Below are 15,549 nucleotides of genomic sequence, written 5' to 3' on the forward strand. Positions count from 1 at the left end.
AAGCATAGTGCAACACCTCTGTCTGAAAAGCTCAAAACTCAGACTATCAGTAAGCCCGTTATTCTCCAACGCCTTGATTTGTATCACTACTTGCCTGGGAGTTAGATATTGCTTTGACGGCATTCAAATCAGATCCTGAGCAGAAGGTGTTTCCTGCACCATAGATGATAAGGCCTTTCCCATCCTTCCAGTTTTCCAGTTCAGTTACCCTCTCCTGGAGTTCTAGCATCATAGTCCCTGTCACAAGAGGGGAGAAGCAAAATTTTTAACAGGAAATTATCACCACCATCATGTTTTACATTACATTTTTCACCACCAAAACGAAGTTATCATTAACAAGTGATGAGCTTAAAAACACAAGGAAAAGCATCACTTTAGATGCTGCACACAAGCACTGACAATACATTTTTTCCTGAAGGACGCACTTCCCAAAATTCTGAAGGATATTCTCTGTGAAGAATATTTATGTTACATTCAAAAATATCCCCCAAAACCCTCATGGGCTCTTTCCTCTTCTGCCAAGAGTGTTGTTCTTTTGACCCTATGCCTGCATGCACAGAATGCATCCTGTAGAGAAACTGCCTGTTAGCAGCCGTGCTCACATGGGTGATTTTTTTTTACCCTTCCTGCTTTTTTTCCTTGAAGTTTCTTATGACATAAGCTTCCCAGCACCAGGCCAAAAGTGAATGCTCACTCAAGCACTTCATCCTTCAGCTTGGTCTCAGCCAGTGAAATAGCACATTTTGACAATGTTCCTGAGGAGGCCAATAATCAAATGGACATTTCATATTATATATCTAAGAATGACATTGGGTTGATTTTTCCCACTGTCAGGTCCAGACTATAATCCTCTAACAAATCCTAGCACTTTTACTGGTTCCTTTTCCTTCTGTATTTATAATTTGGTCATACTTTCTGGGCATCACACATCACTAATAGAATAAGGAATAACAACACCTTGTTGATCTTGAGCTCTTTGTTAATCAAGATCACTTTGAATCCCACTCCTCTGCTCCAAATAATGATCTTCTTGACAGCTCTCCAATTTTAGGTCATCTGAAAATTTCAGCAGTTCACCTTCTATTTCATCATCCAAGCCATGAATGAAAATATCGAGCAGAACGAGGACTAGGTAAGATTTTTGTGGTCTTCACTTGAAATGCTTTCCCAGCCTGACTGCACACTCAACAACGACTTCTCTGCAAATGATGCTGTTTAAACAGATGTACATCAACCCTGTGGATTTCACTTTTTGCATGTTTGTCAAGTTTTCTTACAAGAAAGGTATTTCAGCTGGCATCCAATCTATGCCAGAGTCAAGAGCACAACCACTGTTTGTGGTACTTTTAACAGTCAAAGCAGTGAGGTATTGAAGAGTCTTTCCACAGAGTATATTATGAGCCAAAAATCTAGACAATTTGAGTTTACAAATGAGTTTACAAAAAAAAAAAACAACCATATGAGCCAGTTACATGCAATATCAGGGGACAAGAGACACTAGCCAGATCCTGTCCCATCCTCCTAGAGAGAATCCCTTCCATTAATAACAACACTGAACTATTATTTTACCAACCAAGATTGTCCATGATGTTTGATATAATTATAAGCACACAATACTAAAGCAAATCCTCACTCCATCGGTTTTGGTCCTTCAGTATTTGATACCAGTAAGTTTGTGCTCTTCACAGAACTAAATCTACTTGGAATACTAATTTGCTTTAATCTTAATTATAATCTGAGAATAAATGCTTCAAAGTCAATTCTAGAAAATAAAATTATCACCATTATTATCTAATTTCTGCAGGCTGGCTTCCTTCTTTCAAATTAAGTTCAACTTCAGTTCAGTGAGAGGTTGGGCTGCTGAAATTGGTTCCACCAGGCTTAAATGGACATTATTAGCATTTGTTTCCAAAGAGACCATTTTAAACAGGTGGCTATCAGATTCCAGTTAAGAAGAGAAAAAAGGCATAACAATCTCCACATTGCCTATTAGCAATTTGCCAACAATTTTTTTCTGCTTTTAGTTCCACAAGTTGCTCAAGCTCAGAATAAACATAATTCCTTTGAGAGAAAAAGCTGCTGTGTAAAGTAAATGCCTGGCAAATAGGATCTCTCTTAACAGTTTAATGATGTTTTGCAGCTTTCTAAAGGCAGTGTACATGAATATATAAATTCACATCTGCCACTATCCAGAAGCTCTGAGACACAGAATCAATAGAATTTATTTGGGGCAAGGGGGTGTATCTACAAGCTCTGGCTGATGAAGTCAACCAGGTCCTGCTGAGGCAATATAAGGGTTGCATATCCCATGCCTTTTAATACTGCTCCTGAAGGATACTTTTTGATACACGACAAAAGGAAAAGGATCAAAGGCTTGCTAGTTCCTCAGCAACTGTGGTTTACAGACAGTGATGTTAAAGTGAAATGAAGAGCAGTGTAAATTAATATGCCATATCATCTACCGCACCAGCCAGCACAACCACTTCTGCTCTCCCTCCTCTAACAACAAAAGTCTCTAGCAGAGGTGCACAGTAGAAAGAAGCAGTAATCTCTTGAACTGCCATAGTAAGATTTTCCAGAACAAGTTTTTGTGGCTATTACCTAGCAAAATGGAGTACTGCTCTCTACAGGGCTCTGCACACTACCATAAAACAGAACTGCCTGATCCCACGGCTCATTTGCTATATGCTAATCAGGGTCTGCAACAAAGACAGAACTACTAATTTCCTCACAGGTTTTTGTAGCTCCTCTTTGCTACTACAGTATCTAATCCACATACACCAGTAAGTTATTTTCACAGTAGTCCTATAAGGAGAGGAGAGATTATTTTACAGACCACTAACTAAGCCAGAGAAAAAATATTTGCTACTTTTGGGTGCTCAACTTGAGATAGTGGTATGATTTCATGACATTAACATTATATAGTGCTTCATATAGTCAAAGCACAGCTACCAGTGGCCTAAATAGCAGCTGCAACAGCTCAGTACTTCAACAAATCAGTTCCGAGCCTCTTCTGTCAAGCACCTAGAAAACAGAGAACATAATTGCAAGTTTTTATAAAAGTTTCGTTCAAGCAATTTGATTTGTATTACATCTGATCTCCATAGCAGACTGGGCTTATCTGTCCGTCCTCCTTTTGCCATTACATCTCATTTCTCATGCTCCTTCCAACTTCCACAACAAATAAGCTAAAAGCACACAGTCTACAAGCTGTACATTGCACAGCTCTGTTTTGAGCCAAAAATAAAAATCAATATGTACAAAAAGAGGAAACAATGTAATTACGATTGCATAATAGCAGGTATGCTGACAGTGAGGCGTTCAGATGGACAATGCCTATGCCAACATGTTTTAGCCACAACTTCTCAAGTTAGGTAATGATTTTATACGTCAGTTTTTAAAGAGAAGCAAAAGAGTAACCACAGACACACCTATGTGCATTACCACTAATTCTGTTGTTCTGTTAGGTTCTCTTCCTTTCAGGTAATAATCGTTAGCGGAAGGAGTAGACTTAGATTCTTCACACAAACAACTCTACATTTTGCTAGCGTGTTGCAAACATGCTTGCTGACAGCAAAGGAACAGTGAGAACTGGGCAGGAAAATAGAACAGCAAAAAAGAAATTAAGAAGGTGACACAAATGTATCCATTTCAAAATATTAGGAGATAAAGGCTTTCTTAAAGGCTTATGCACAACTCCAGCTCAGGCAGATGCACACCCTGAACCCGTGCCACTTCTGTCTGAAGAGAACAGCATAAACTGAAATATTCTAAACAGTTAAGAACAGACAGCAAATATACCCATCTTGGAGATAAAAAGCTCTCATAATACAAGATTAATAAAATAGGGTACTTGGTTTTGATAGCAAAGCATTGTCCAGTGTGAAAGCATATCAAATTGATCCCTGATCTGCAACAGCTGAGAACACCCAGCTAATCTGACCTTTAATTAACCAGTCAATGGTATTTCAGACACAAGGCAAATGAAGAAAAAATGGAAGCCAGTCTGGGTGACTGGAAAAGACCAAATTACAGAAGCTTAAGTTACAGGAAGGGCTTTAGGTAAAGAACAAAGAAGTAAAATCACCCTTCCTACACCACTTACAAAACAAAGATGGAGTCTTCCCACCCCCATAAAAACACTCTATATGTTTCTAGAGCAATAGTGACAAAATGAAAGGAGATACAAGAGCACAGTAGCAGAACTGTGCTGACTGAAAAAAAAGAGGGGGAGAAGTATGTTCTACCAGACAGTCCCTGTATCACGGAGAATTTCTTACATTCTTACAATGTTTATGGCAAAGTTACTATGTAGAATACTGGGCATTTGCTGCACATCTGAATAAAACTTAAACATTTCTTCTTTTAACTAAGGAATGGTAAGGCAATTTTGTTTAAGCAAAACACTAAAATGGGTAACTGAAGGAAAAAAGAAGAAAAAAACCCCCAGCAATCCCATCAACAAATACCTGTAAAGGCATTCATTAGCTTTGGGTTGTTCAAAGTAAGTATTCCAATGCCATTGTCTTCTTTGGAAAGGTTGATGGATCCACCAGCAAACTGCTGGAGTTTCTTCTTTATCAATTCTTCCTCATAGCCATGAGCACCATTATACAGTGACACCCTTCTCCGCTGAAGTATCCTTTCCCTTGTAGTCTGAAGTAAGTTCTTCCACAGAGAAATGGCCATTTCTGGAAACAAATGGGGTGGGGGTATAGTAATCAGGAAATTTCCACTAAAATCTACCTCAGTCCTCTGACCGAGAGGGAAGCGTAACAGCAGAAACTAAAATAAAGGTGATGCAATCATAAAAGTCTACAGAAATCATTGCAGACTGGATTTGCAAAATTCTTAGTTTGAACCTACTCCCACACAAAGTTATCAGGAGTTTTATGAAGTTATTTTAGTAGTTAAGCCAGAAATCAGCATCTTTTAAAATCTTTTCTTGTAAAAATTACCCAAAAGCATTTGCACGCAGAACATGAAAAAGGCTCAAGAACTACAGTAAGACTCCTGCATGTTCCATTGAGCCATCTTACTCTGTACTAGTCTTCCAAACACTCCCTCATCCTCCCCCCTAAAATAAAATACCGAAACTCCCAAACCCCACACGTATGTTGGAGGAAACTCCACAGTTTTCAGGATCTGGATCTCCTGCTTTTCTGTAAGCAACTATTACAGCAAGACCTCCCTGAGATAAATACTTGAGGAACTCAAAAATTAAAAACTGAAGACCATTCCTGTATTGAGGTCTGTTTCCTCACATTACCACACGTTTATCACAACCCATCTTAAAACTAGTTAGTCTGCCTAGCCCCTGGTAGCTATACGCTTTTGTCAGTCATTCCAGTAGCCCTTTGAATTCATCTCACTTGGACACAAAGCACCAGGACCTGTGCAGTACTCCAAAGGATGAAAAGTGTACAACAGTATTATATATTGAGCATCACACTTGCCTTTTATACAGGTACATAATATTGGTAAACTATTTCTATGTACCAGCATACCCATGGCTTATTCCTCTGCTATTTCCACTCTACACTGCATGCTATATATCAGGAAATGACAAGAAAGTAATTATCAAATACTATTCTTAATCTGTGGTTCTGCCTTATTTTATTTACTTTGGAAAAGGGTCTCCTGGAGAAAGTGGTTTACATGTGATTTGAAAGAAACAGGGTACAGCCTGAACTGGAGACAGCTGAACTGAAAAAGAAGTTATCTTAGAAGCCACTCAGAGTGGGAATCAAAAGAACCCCCACAGGACACAGGAAAAGGTTTGTTGTATTTAAATCTTGCAGTTTGCTAGAGTACTCCAAGCTTTGTTCCAACCCACTTTTTAATGGATACAGCTGTTCAGAAGACACAGTAGATGCTTTTTTTTTTTTTTTGAGAACTGGGAAAAGACCATCTTTGTTTCTTAATCGTATTTGGCAAAACCAAGATTCTTTCAAAATTGGCATGAAAGTCCTGGGAAGTTTTTCTAAGGTGAACCCAGAACAGAAACATATTCACGAAGATAGAATTTGGTAACAGCCATATTTTATGCTGTGTTCAGGGCATCTTACAGTTTACAGACTCAAAATTTTTAAAACTTTTATTATACACACACAAACAAGCAAACACACATTAAAAAAACCCACACTGAATTAGTTTATAACGAAAGAAGTGAACTATCCTGTCAGGTGAACTCTTACTTATCATGTCTCTGGCTGTACCATCCTACACTGAAGTGGAAAATGCTTCTCTTGGGGCAGGTGTAATCCCCATCGAAATGGAGAAGTCGCCTGCACAGCAATGACATTATGGGATGTGGAGGAGTATGCATCGTACCAGGCAATTTTGAAGAGCCACCTATGCCAGTAGATTCACACCTGTCCTGCCACATTGCATCCATCAATACAGCACTATCTCACAAGTTCAATACAAAGAAACTAGTAAGTAGTAACGAAGTAACAAATTATGCATTATAAGGACATATTCACTGGAATAGGTAAAGGGATCATTTTTTAACATCTGGCGAGACACTTTGAAGGGTCTTCTGAGCTCCTAACTAAATTTAAGGTTCTAATCTGTCACGATCAACTTTTCTACACTAAAGCACAAACCGATAAAACTAATTAAAATTTAATCAAGTTAAATCTTGTTTCCAATTGGATTTTATTACTTCATAAAGTGCACCCCAACACTCTCCCATCTATGCACATTCTAATATCATCTGTAACAGTTCAGCCATCACCTTCCAGAGTTTTTAAAATCACTTTTCTTTGTGAAATTTCATTTAAGAGTGAAAACAGGTTTCCAAAGCTCATTTCTCAGCTAAATTATTCTTTTTATATTCAGGCTCTCAGAAGAGAAATGGCCTTCCATTTTCTCTTAAACCTCAGCAGTCATTCCCTAACATACATTCATGCAACAAAACTTCCCACCCAGCTCCTAGTTTTCGCTCAGAAGAGAGCCAACATTAAAAGCGGATAGTGCAGGCTCTTGTTGCAAAGCATAGCTTGAACAGTTAGCTCCCAATTTTTAATGGCTACAAAGCCCCCCCCAGTCCTTGTAAGAAGACAGACTGGATTTAGTTCTCTAGGAAGCAACAGTGATTGGCCTGAAAGTAAAGGAGGAAGGGGGAAGTCTGTTCTGTTAACCTAACTCACTGCCAAATTATACTTGTTTGATCACTTCGATACTACAGAGATTTTTCATGTCAAAAAATGTACAGAGCAAAACAGATTTAAGATATGGAAATTTTATTCTAAAAAAAAAAAAAGTCTGCCATTTTCAGCTGCGTGGTTATATGCATTAACAGCTCTTTAATATTATCACTATGGTAATAAAGAGCATCAGCAAGTGTGGGATTAGAAAACAAATTGGATATCACTGCCTGCTGATCATGACTCATGATTAATGACTCATGCAAGGTATTATCTTTGAATTATTATCTTTAAAACCATCTCTTACAGCACTGGTCAGTACCCAGTAGTTTTTTTAATAAAAACAAGATTATTTTAACAGCTCAGTCTGAGAAAGCTAACCACTCAGGAAAAGCATGATATTTAAGCTACAGCTCTCTCGGACTAAAGGGATTTCTGCTGATCTCTGACAAACAACATCCAAAATTTCAATCAGTACAGAAGACTTGCACGACTGAGATTGATTTTTTTGTACTGTAAGTAAAAGCAGTGCAAGAGAGAGATGTTGCAGTAACCTGCACAAAGTTGTATCACAAGCCAAGACATACTTATTACACTAAAATTTACAGCTTAACATAATTACGTCTATTTAGATACACTTACAGAAATAAAGTCTCATTCTAATTTTAAAGTCAGACCTGCTATACCCATTAACATCTGTAGCACAGACAGTTTATGCACAATTTCTACAGTGAAAAAAAAATCTGACAGTATAGGGATAACGGACACTATGGGCAATCAGCATCTTTCAAATGTTTTAAGTGCTACAGCTTTACTTACCACTGGTGACAACTAAGAGATAAGCCAATAGTATGGACATCAATAGCTGTTCATTCCACAGTTACTATACCTCTTACATAAAACAACAGTTCAAATCCCATTTGGCATTCAAGTGATTTTATAACAGCCTTGCCTGTGGGGCTAGCAGACAGCGGGTTAATATGAACACTTATCAAATGTCAACACTTCAGTATCAAAGGAATGACACACATTATGCAAGAGCAATATATGCATCTACATGCAGACACTCACACACTTACGTATTTTTGTGTTTGCACATGTATCAGAGGCCTTCCGAAAGCCTCTAGTAACTGCCTAGTTAAAATTCAGTTCTCACGGTGTTAATAAAAAAATCAGTAATTGGGATTACACCGCATCAACATTCCCTAACTGAGCAGATTCTTTGGGAAACTAATAAATCCCAGCTCTTGAACAAGCATATTTGCCCTTGCCGTTCACCACTATTCTGCTGCAACCCGTTTTTTTCTCTTAAAACATGCTGTATCAAACAGCAATCATCAACAGCATTGCCAGTTGCTATTGCCAGAGAGCACAGACACAGCTGGCCAGAGCAATGGGTAAGGGATATAGGTAGCAACTTCTTGGATGGGTAGAAGAACTAAGACAAACCAGAGAACTAGATCTTGGGAGCCCAAACAAGCATTAGAGCTGCATGCACAAATAAGAAACACTGCACTACAGAGCAGCTACACAGAAATAATCAGCAAGTTAAAATACATGAGCTGAGAAAATTCTGACTCAAAGATGGTGCCTGAATTATTGACACAAGTCAGGGAAAAATGAAATGGGGAGAAAAGATGCAGGGATGTGTTTCCAATAAATCAGAGAAATAAGTGTGCCCTTTCACGTAGGGCAGGAAGTGACAGTTGTGATGTGCAGATACAGACTTGTGAGTCACCTGCAAAAAAAAATCAGCTGATTTTCTGCTTTTGGATGAAGGTATCCTGAGATAAAGTGAAGCAGAAATAAAGGGATCCAATATACAAAATCCACAAATGAAATCTCAAGAAGGAGAAAATATTCAAATGACATAACAAAAAACCAGTAAGACAGACACTTCTGCGACACTGACAAAGGCATCAAGGGCAGCTGACAGGTCAAGAAGCATAGGAGAACTTAACCTGATGAAGACCTCCAGCCACTGCAATTGCAGTGACAAGCATCAAAGTATGAAGACAGGGTGGAACAAAGGGTAGAAGATGTGAACTGAAGATGCTGATGATATGATTCACATTCAACTCTGTGTGGGCGTCTTACCATTCACTGTAGAAGGCATTCATCTGTACTAGAGAGCAGTGACCATGACTGCTGGATGCTTCACTGGGTTCCTGCAGCACCTGACTAATGAATGGAAAGCAAGTAGTAACCCAATGCTGAGGATTGGCACAACTGACCCTGTAACACTAAAACACATGAAAAAGCAGAGAGTGAAAGAGAAATATAACCAAAGCATGAAAATAGTCCATCTATTTAAAAAAAAAAAAAAAAAAGTAGGTTGAAAATGAGTGCAAATCATTAACACCAACTGACTGGAACCTGAAACAGAGGGCTGGTGGGTGACTGGCGGGGGGGAGGGGGGTGGGGCGGTAGAGGAGAAAAGAAATTCCAGTGTTGACAGACAGAAGGAATTCAGAAACAGCAAGATCAAAGGGGGTCAGCGCCTGGATGCAAAACAAGACAAGAGCATGGGTCTCAGTGCAGAGAAGTCATTTGGACCCTGCCTTCAAATACATGAAAGGTCTAGGAGGGAGGTCTCACCTGCAGGGTTCCCAGCACTGGCTGAATAGGCCACTGTGGCCAGCTGCTTGTCACCACCATTCAGCTAAAGATTACTGAGCCCTCCATCTACCTCATCCACTTACGCATCTCTTTCATTCAGCAATGCGTGGGTTAGGTTAACTTAAACACCTTACCTGACAGGTTCTTCCCACTCTAATAGTTATCAGCTGAAGTAAGCTGAGGGCAGTCCCCTCTCCAGCTGCCTTTCCTTCAGCTGGAAGAAAGCAGCGAGCAGATCTTAAGGGTGCTAAGGGATTGGCAGCAGAAAACCTACTAACAAAACATAACTTCAAAATACAGAAACTAAACAAAGCTTGGGAAATTCTACCTCCCCAAGAAGGAAAATGCACCTCCTCTATGCCATCTCTACACAGCAGTAACACTTACCAAGTTCAGCAGGAGCCACCTCAAGTTCATGCCTTTCTCAAGATGTCATGGCTCTCAAACTTGCTGAACACTGTTCAAATTTTTAGTACATTGTCTCTGGTACCTGCATGGTAGACAAAGTAGGTGGGGTCAACAGTCCTCCAGTTCAGTGCAAAGATACCTAAGAGTTTTGTGTCTCCTCTAAAAATGGGCTTTAGAAGTAGCTGGTATGATAAAGGACACGTTCTTTAGCCACTATGTTACTGTTGAGAAAAGAACAAAAAGTTTTGGCCTCCTAGTTACCTGTCCAGAAGCTGAGAGAACAAGAAGTGAGAAGATGTCCAAATTAACTAACAGAAATGGCTTCAAATCATGTACATGTGAAACAGAAATAAAAACGGGGGGGGGGGGGGGGGGGGGGGCGGGAAGGAAGTGTTAAGTAAAAACCCTCTTGTCTTTGGTTCCAGTTTTAAGCTGGCTTACACTTTACATCTATATTCTGCTTCTATCTCTCTTTTTTCCCTTGTTTCTCAGCAGCTCAGCTCCGGAGATAGCAAGCTATGTGTTTTCCAAATTATTTGTCCTTTGTTTAGTTTTGCATTTTTTAATGGTCCCTGCAGGCTAAGGTTTAGATGCGAGCTGTCTCTCTGTTCCTAACCAATTATATTCTCTTTTAATCACATTTTAATTATTTTGAAGACTTAGTAAACAAATCACACAGAAGCATATCCAAGTTCAGTGAAAAATAACGGCATTCAAGGATGCAAAACAGCTGACAAAAGAAGACTTGCCACAAATACGTGACACTACCTAAAACCACCTGATTCTGGTCAGATGGCGAGTACAAGATCTTGAGTTTCACAGCAGAGGGTGAGAGCAAGAATCCGTTATCTTCCCCAAATGGACGCATGCCCTTTATTTTTTAATGCTTTGATCTGAAGAGGTTCTTTTTGCCTTTGTTACAAAAGACCCTCTGTAACAGTGACAGAAAACACTTTTAAGTTCACATAAAGCTCACTGCCTGCTAGGTGTATTTTAGACCCCTTCAAAACAAATAGATGTGGTCACTCCCATTCCTGTGAAATAGTGCGACCAACTCACTGTTTGCTTTTTAGTCACCAAATCCTAAGCCATAAAAAGTGCAAGGATGAATTTGTTCTAGCTGTTAACTGCAGAGCTTGATACTTTCCCACAGATCAATTTGCCTTGAAAACTGTAAAAAGTTTTGCAGTCGAGCAGTGCTCAGAAGTCCATTTAGTACTCTGTTCCTTACTATTGCTCTCCTTACCACCACCAGCAAATGCTCTTGCTGACAACACAGCAAAACCTCACCCAATGTCAGAACTGGCCGTAGCACGGTTCTCAGGGGTGCACCTAGTGTTCCCATGTAACAGCACTGGGAACTAGCAGCAGCGCACCAGGACAGCACCTCACCTGGCTCCTTGTCTCTACAAACTAAATTTCAGGAAGCAAAGGCATCCTGCATGGTATCACCTTGGGAAGACCATGATTACAAGAGGGCAGGAGAAACTCCTTCCCCAGCAGAGGTTCCTTGCTGCTGACCTTCTGCAACGCCAAAATCCCAACAAGTGCACCACAGCACTCGGTCTGACCTAGGCAAACATTTCTGGCATGGCCTATTCTTTTAAAAAAATCATTTATTTTACATCAACCGGCAAGGGAGGGCCCTATGCCAAACAGGGCCGAAGGGGGCGGTAACCGGCTGTTCCCAAAGTAAGACCCGAGGTCTCCGGGCCGAGGCCGAGCAAGCGATGGGCGCTCATAGCGCCTAACACGTTCAGGCAGAAACACCCCCGGCCGCCCCAGCAGCGGCGAGGCCGCCCCGCCTCCGCCCGCCCCGGGGCCCGGGCCACACCGCGCCGCCCACCTGCCACCGCGGCAGCTGCCGCCACCGGGCCCGCTCCTCGGCCCCGAGCCCCGGCCAGACCCTGCCCCTCCTCTTCGCCACCGCACGCCCCAGGGCCCGGCAGAGGCCCGCGGCCGGGCACTGACCTGGCTCCGCCGCTCCCCTTCCCGTCGCCGATCGGGCACGGCAGGCGGGTGGTGCCGCGGGGAAAACGGCCCCGCCGGGAACCGCCGCCGCGCCGGGCCGGGCCGGGGTGGGGCAGGCCGCGGTGCCGGGCCTACAGCCGGCCGGCCGTGCGGGGCAGCGGGTGCCGGGGCAGCACCCGGAGCGAGACTACGGCGAGTAAAGAGCATATTGAGCCGCTGCGAGCTCGAGGGAGCCGTGGGGCCGACAGCCGGGTGGCCTCCGCCGCGGTGGGGCAGCCGTGCCCGTTGCTCCGTGCCACGTCTGCTTACGGGTGACCCCAGGCACCAGAAACTCGGTCTAAATTGAAGCAGTTTTGCCGCAGAAGGTGCTTGTTAGATCCAAGGTTGCTAAACACCACGTGAACAGTTCATTATGAATTTTGTTTCCTGCACCGGCAGCCTACGAAGCAAGCCCTGTGTTTCTATCCAAGCCAGTGTAATTAAAGATGCTAATTCATCTGCCATGCCAGAACAACGTCTCGCCTCAGGTTGAGAAGGGGTAGGCACCGCTGCCGGGAGGATCCAGCCTGGAACAGAGCAGCTGCTCCGGCCCCACTTGCTCTCCCTGGTGTTGCGCTGCCAGGAGAGACATTAATGGCCTACCCGTGCCACCACAAGGACAGACGCGGGCCCCCCATGTTCACATGTATCCACGTTACCTGCCAGCCCAAGCGCAAGCCCTTTCCCGCAGGCGTGCTCCCGGCCACTGCCTCCCCAGCTCCAGGTGCTGCTCACCTGTGCCCACGCTCTGGCAGCTGAGATAAAGTGCTGAGCCAGCTGCAAACTACCCCGGCATCAAAAGGGAGTAATTCTTAAGCTGTAATTTTTTGTAAACTTACAGCTGGCATAAAATGGCATCAACACACAGAGCCCTGCCCTCTCTGCCCTTCCCCAGCCCTTGGTTTTCCTCCTTGAAGGAACATACGCTGCCATGCCAGGAGTCAGGCCAAGGGAAATAAATGCTTGTTTCAATCCAGATCACTTTCTGTATTCAAAGCAATATGCAAATATGCGCCAGTCATTATTACTATGTCATTGTTAATACACATACATAAGATGACTCAGTTCTAAGTGTTTGTAGCATGGCTGAAAGACGTAACTGGAAATACATCTTCTCCACCTTTATTAAAGCTGGTTTTCAACCCAGCTGTCAATACATATGTCCTGATGTTGGTTGAGCTGATTAAACATTTTGATTGAACATGTAGAGGATTGCAATTAGTCATACATTTGGAAATAAAATATCTTTGCACTCTGAAAAGATATTTTCTATTTTGTATTCTTAAGAGAAACCTGTGATTATACGAAATATTCTAGTCCAGATGGCAATATCTTTATACAACAGAAAGATTCATTCCCTTACAAAATGCCCCCAGTATAAACAGAAGTATTGCAACAGGCAGGCTTGCCTCTTATTTTTTCTCTCGGGTTCACAGAGGAGACATTTTTTCCGGTAGGATTCAGTCCTGCATTTGTTTCTGGAAAACCTCAGTACCGAGTTAGAAATCTGTGTGAGTGAAGCAGCTCTCCACCAGGTCCTGCTCCAAGGCCTCCCTGCCTTTTTGAGCCAAGCAATGCCCGGACACATCCCAGCTAGGTCTGAAGCTGAGGAGATTGGTGGTGGCTGGAAGCTCGTAGTTTTCTAGGTAACATATTGCCACCTAGCAGCACTTAGCAGGAGTAGCACAAACCTGACCACTTCCATGAACCGCAGCTTGCCTCACTTTTGGTTTCATTGCATTGTATCGTATACGATGTGATGATTAGAATAAGATATACTCAGATTGCAGAATGAGAACTGCAGGAAAATGAACAGACAAATGGGATTCTCTCTAAAAACAGACACTAAATTTCCCTTATGGGTAGTAACCTTCAGCAAGATGGTAATGCTAGTCCCTGCATATTTCACTACAATAATAACAAAAAAAAAAAAAAAAGCACTATCCTTGAAAGTTTCTTATTCATTAAAATCATCCCACTGATTTCAGTAACACTTCCTCCTTGCACTGCTAAAGCACTGCTGCCCTAGGACAGTCAGGTCACCACCTGAATTATTTAGTATGTTCCCATTCCCTATCATTGACCCAGAAGCTGGTGACGGTGTACTGGCTAAAAGAGCAATGCTTCACTCTCAGATCCAAGGCTGCCAGACTGAAATATTGAATTCCGATAGATATAGAGCTCCCTGGTGCTATTTTTACAAACTCCTTTCAGAGCCATGGAACAAACTGATGACCGATCCGGGCTTAGATCTCAGAAATTACTCGATACTAACCAACACATAACTCCACAGTCAGTTCATAAAGGGTCACTTGACTGCAATTTTTAGGAGGCAAATATCATCAATTCTGTGTGGAAGTGTAACAGGCTAAAGGATGGCCTAATGCATGCTCCAAAGACTAGGTCTATAAAAAAAGCCCCCCAAAACACAGATACCTGCATTCTATTTCTAAATTTCTGACGTCTTTCTAAAATTTAGATTTCTGGACCCAAAATCATGATATTCAGTTTCTCCTCACAGTCTAACCCTCGAGGTTCCCAAATCCCATTGCTGCCTGGCAGCGGTGATTCATGGGAAGAGACAATTTATATCAGGCTAGCTAACAAGACTACCACCACAGCTGTCTCTCCTGTCCCCACTGCAGATATCTGAAATACCCCTGAGCTGCCGCAGCTTTCTAAACACAGCCCTGCATGTCAAGATAAATTTGATTTTGTTAGGCAGGGGCTGGCTGGGGACAGACAGTCACTGTGCATGCCTCAGGACTGCAACCTTATCAGGCACTCGTACGTCAGCCCATGAATTGAAGCTGCCAGTATGCAAGACTGGGGTTATTTCCTACACAATATTCAGTCACTGGACATGTCTGCAAAGGGCTCTGCTCTTCCCAGGTAGATCCATACCCATCCCACCACCATGTGTTGATTTTATGTTCTCTGCCCATGTTGTTTAGAGGTCTCTTCCTGCAGGCCCAGTGAGAACCAACACAGCTGACCCCGGGCTCCACCAACACATGGCTGGAAGAGGAGGCAAAGAAACACCCGCCTCTCTAGCACAGCATGGGAAATGTCACCCAGATGGGCTGAATGCCCTCTTCTGCCCAAGCAGACCAGCTCATTTCTCTGGGGAAGGTGCTCTGACCAGCAGGCTGTGTGGTTGTATTCTGGGGAAGCTGAGGGAAAGGAGCCCTGGCCCCCATACCAAAAACTGTTTCACTGGGTATAGCATAATGAAATATTCATCAGGCTAGAGAGCAGGAAAGAGGTTCGGCATAACCACAGCTTGGTGTTTGCTCATACTTTCAGTGACCCAGCAAATACTGATGTATTTAAACGTTAGTGGCTACTTGAGTTGTTGCAT

The 15,549-nt window shown here is 42.4% G+C and overlaps 1 protein-coding gene across 10 annotated transcripts in view; it reads right to left on the minus strand.

The window, feature by feature from the left end:
* The window catches only part of ECHDC1 (ethylmalonyl-CoA decarboxylase 1), a 42,082-nt gene extending 29,144 nt beyond the window's left edge, over positions 1-12,938 (minus strand). For 2 of the 10 annotated variants that reach the window (XM_037391207.1, XM_037391199.1), the window contains exons 1-5: positions 12,150-12,210; positions 10,158-10,260; positions 9,249-9,394; positions 4,470-4,691; positions 95-237 (exon numbers count right to left, since the gene is read on the minus strand). In XM_037391207.1, coding sequence (XP_037247104.1) covers positions 95-237; positions 4,470-4,691; positions 9,249-9,267 — 384 coding nt within the window. In that variant the 5' untranslated portion in view covers positions 9,268-9,394; positions 10,158-10,260; positions 12,150-12,210. The other 8 variants (XM_037391200.1, XM_037391201.1, XM_037391204.1 and 5 more) reach the window with 8 other exon arrangements.
* Positions 12,939-15,549: the final 2,611 nt, after the last annotated feature.

Source organism: Falco rusticolus, chromosome 6 (genome assembly GCF_015220075.1).
Source record: "Falco rusticolus isolate bFalRus1 chromosome 6, bFalRus1.pri, whole genome shotgun sequence".
Taxonomy (NCBI): Eukaryota; Metazoa; Chordata; class Aves; order Falconiformes; family Falconidae; genus Falco; species Falco rusticolus.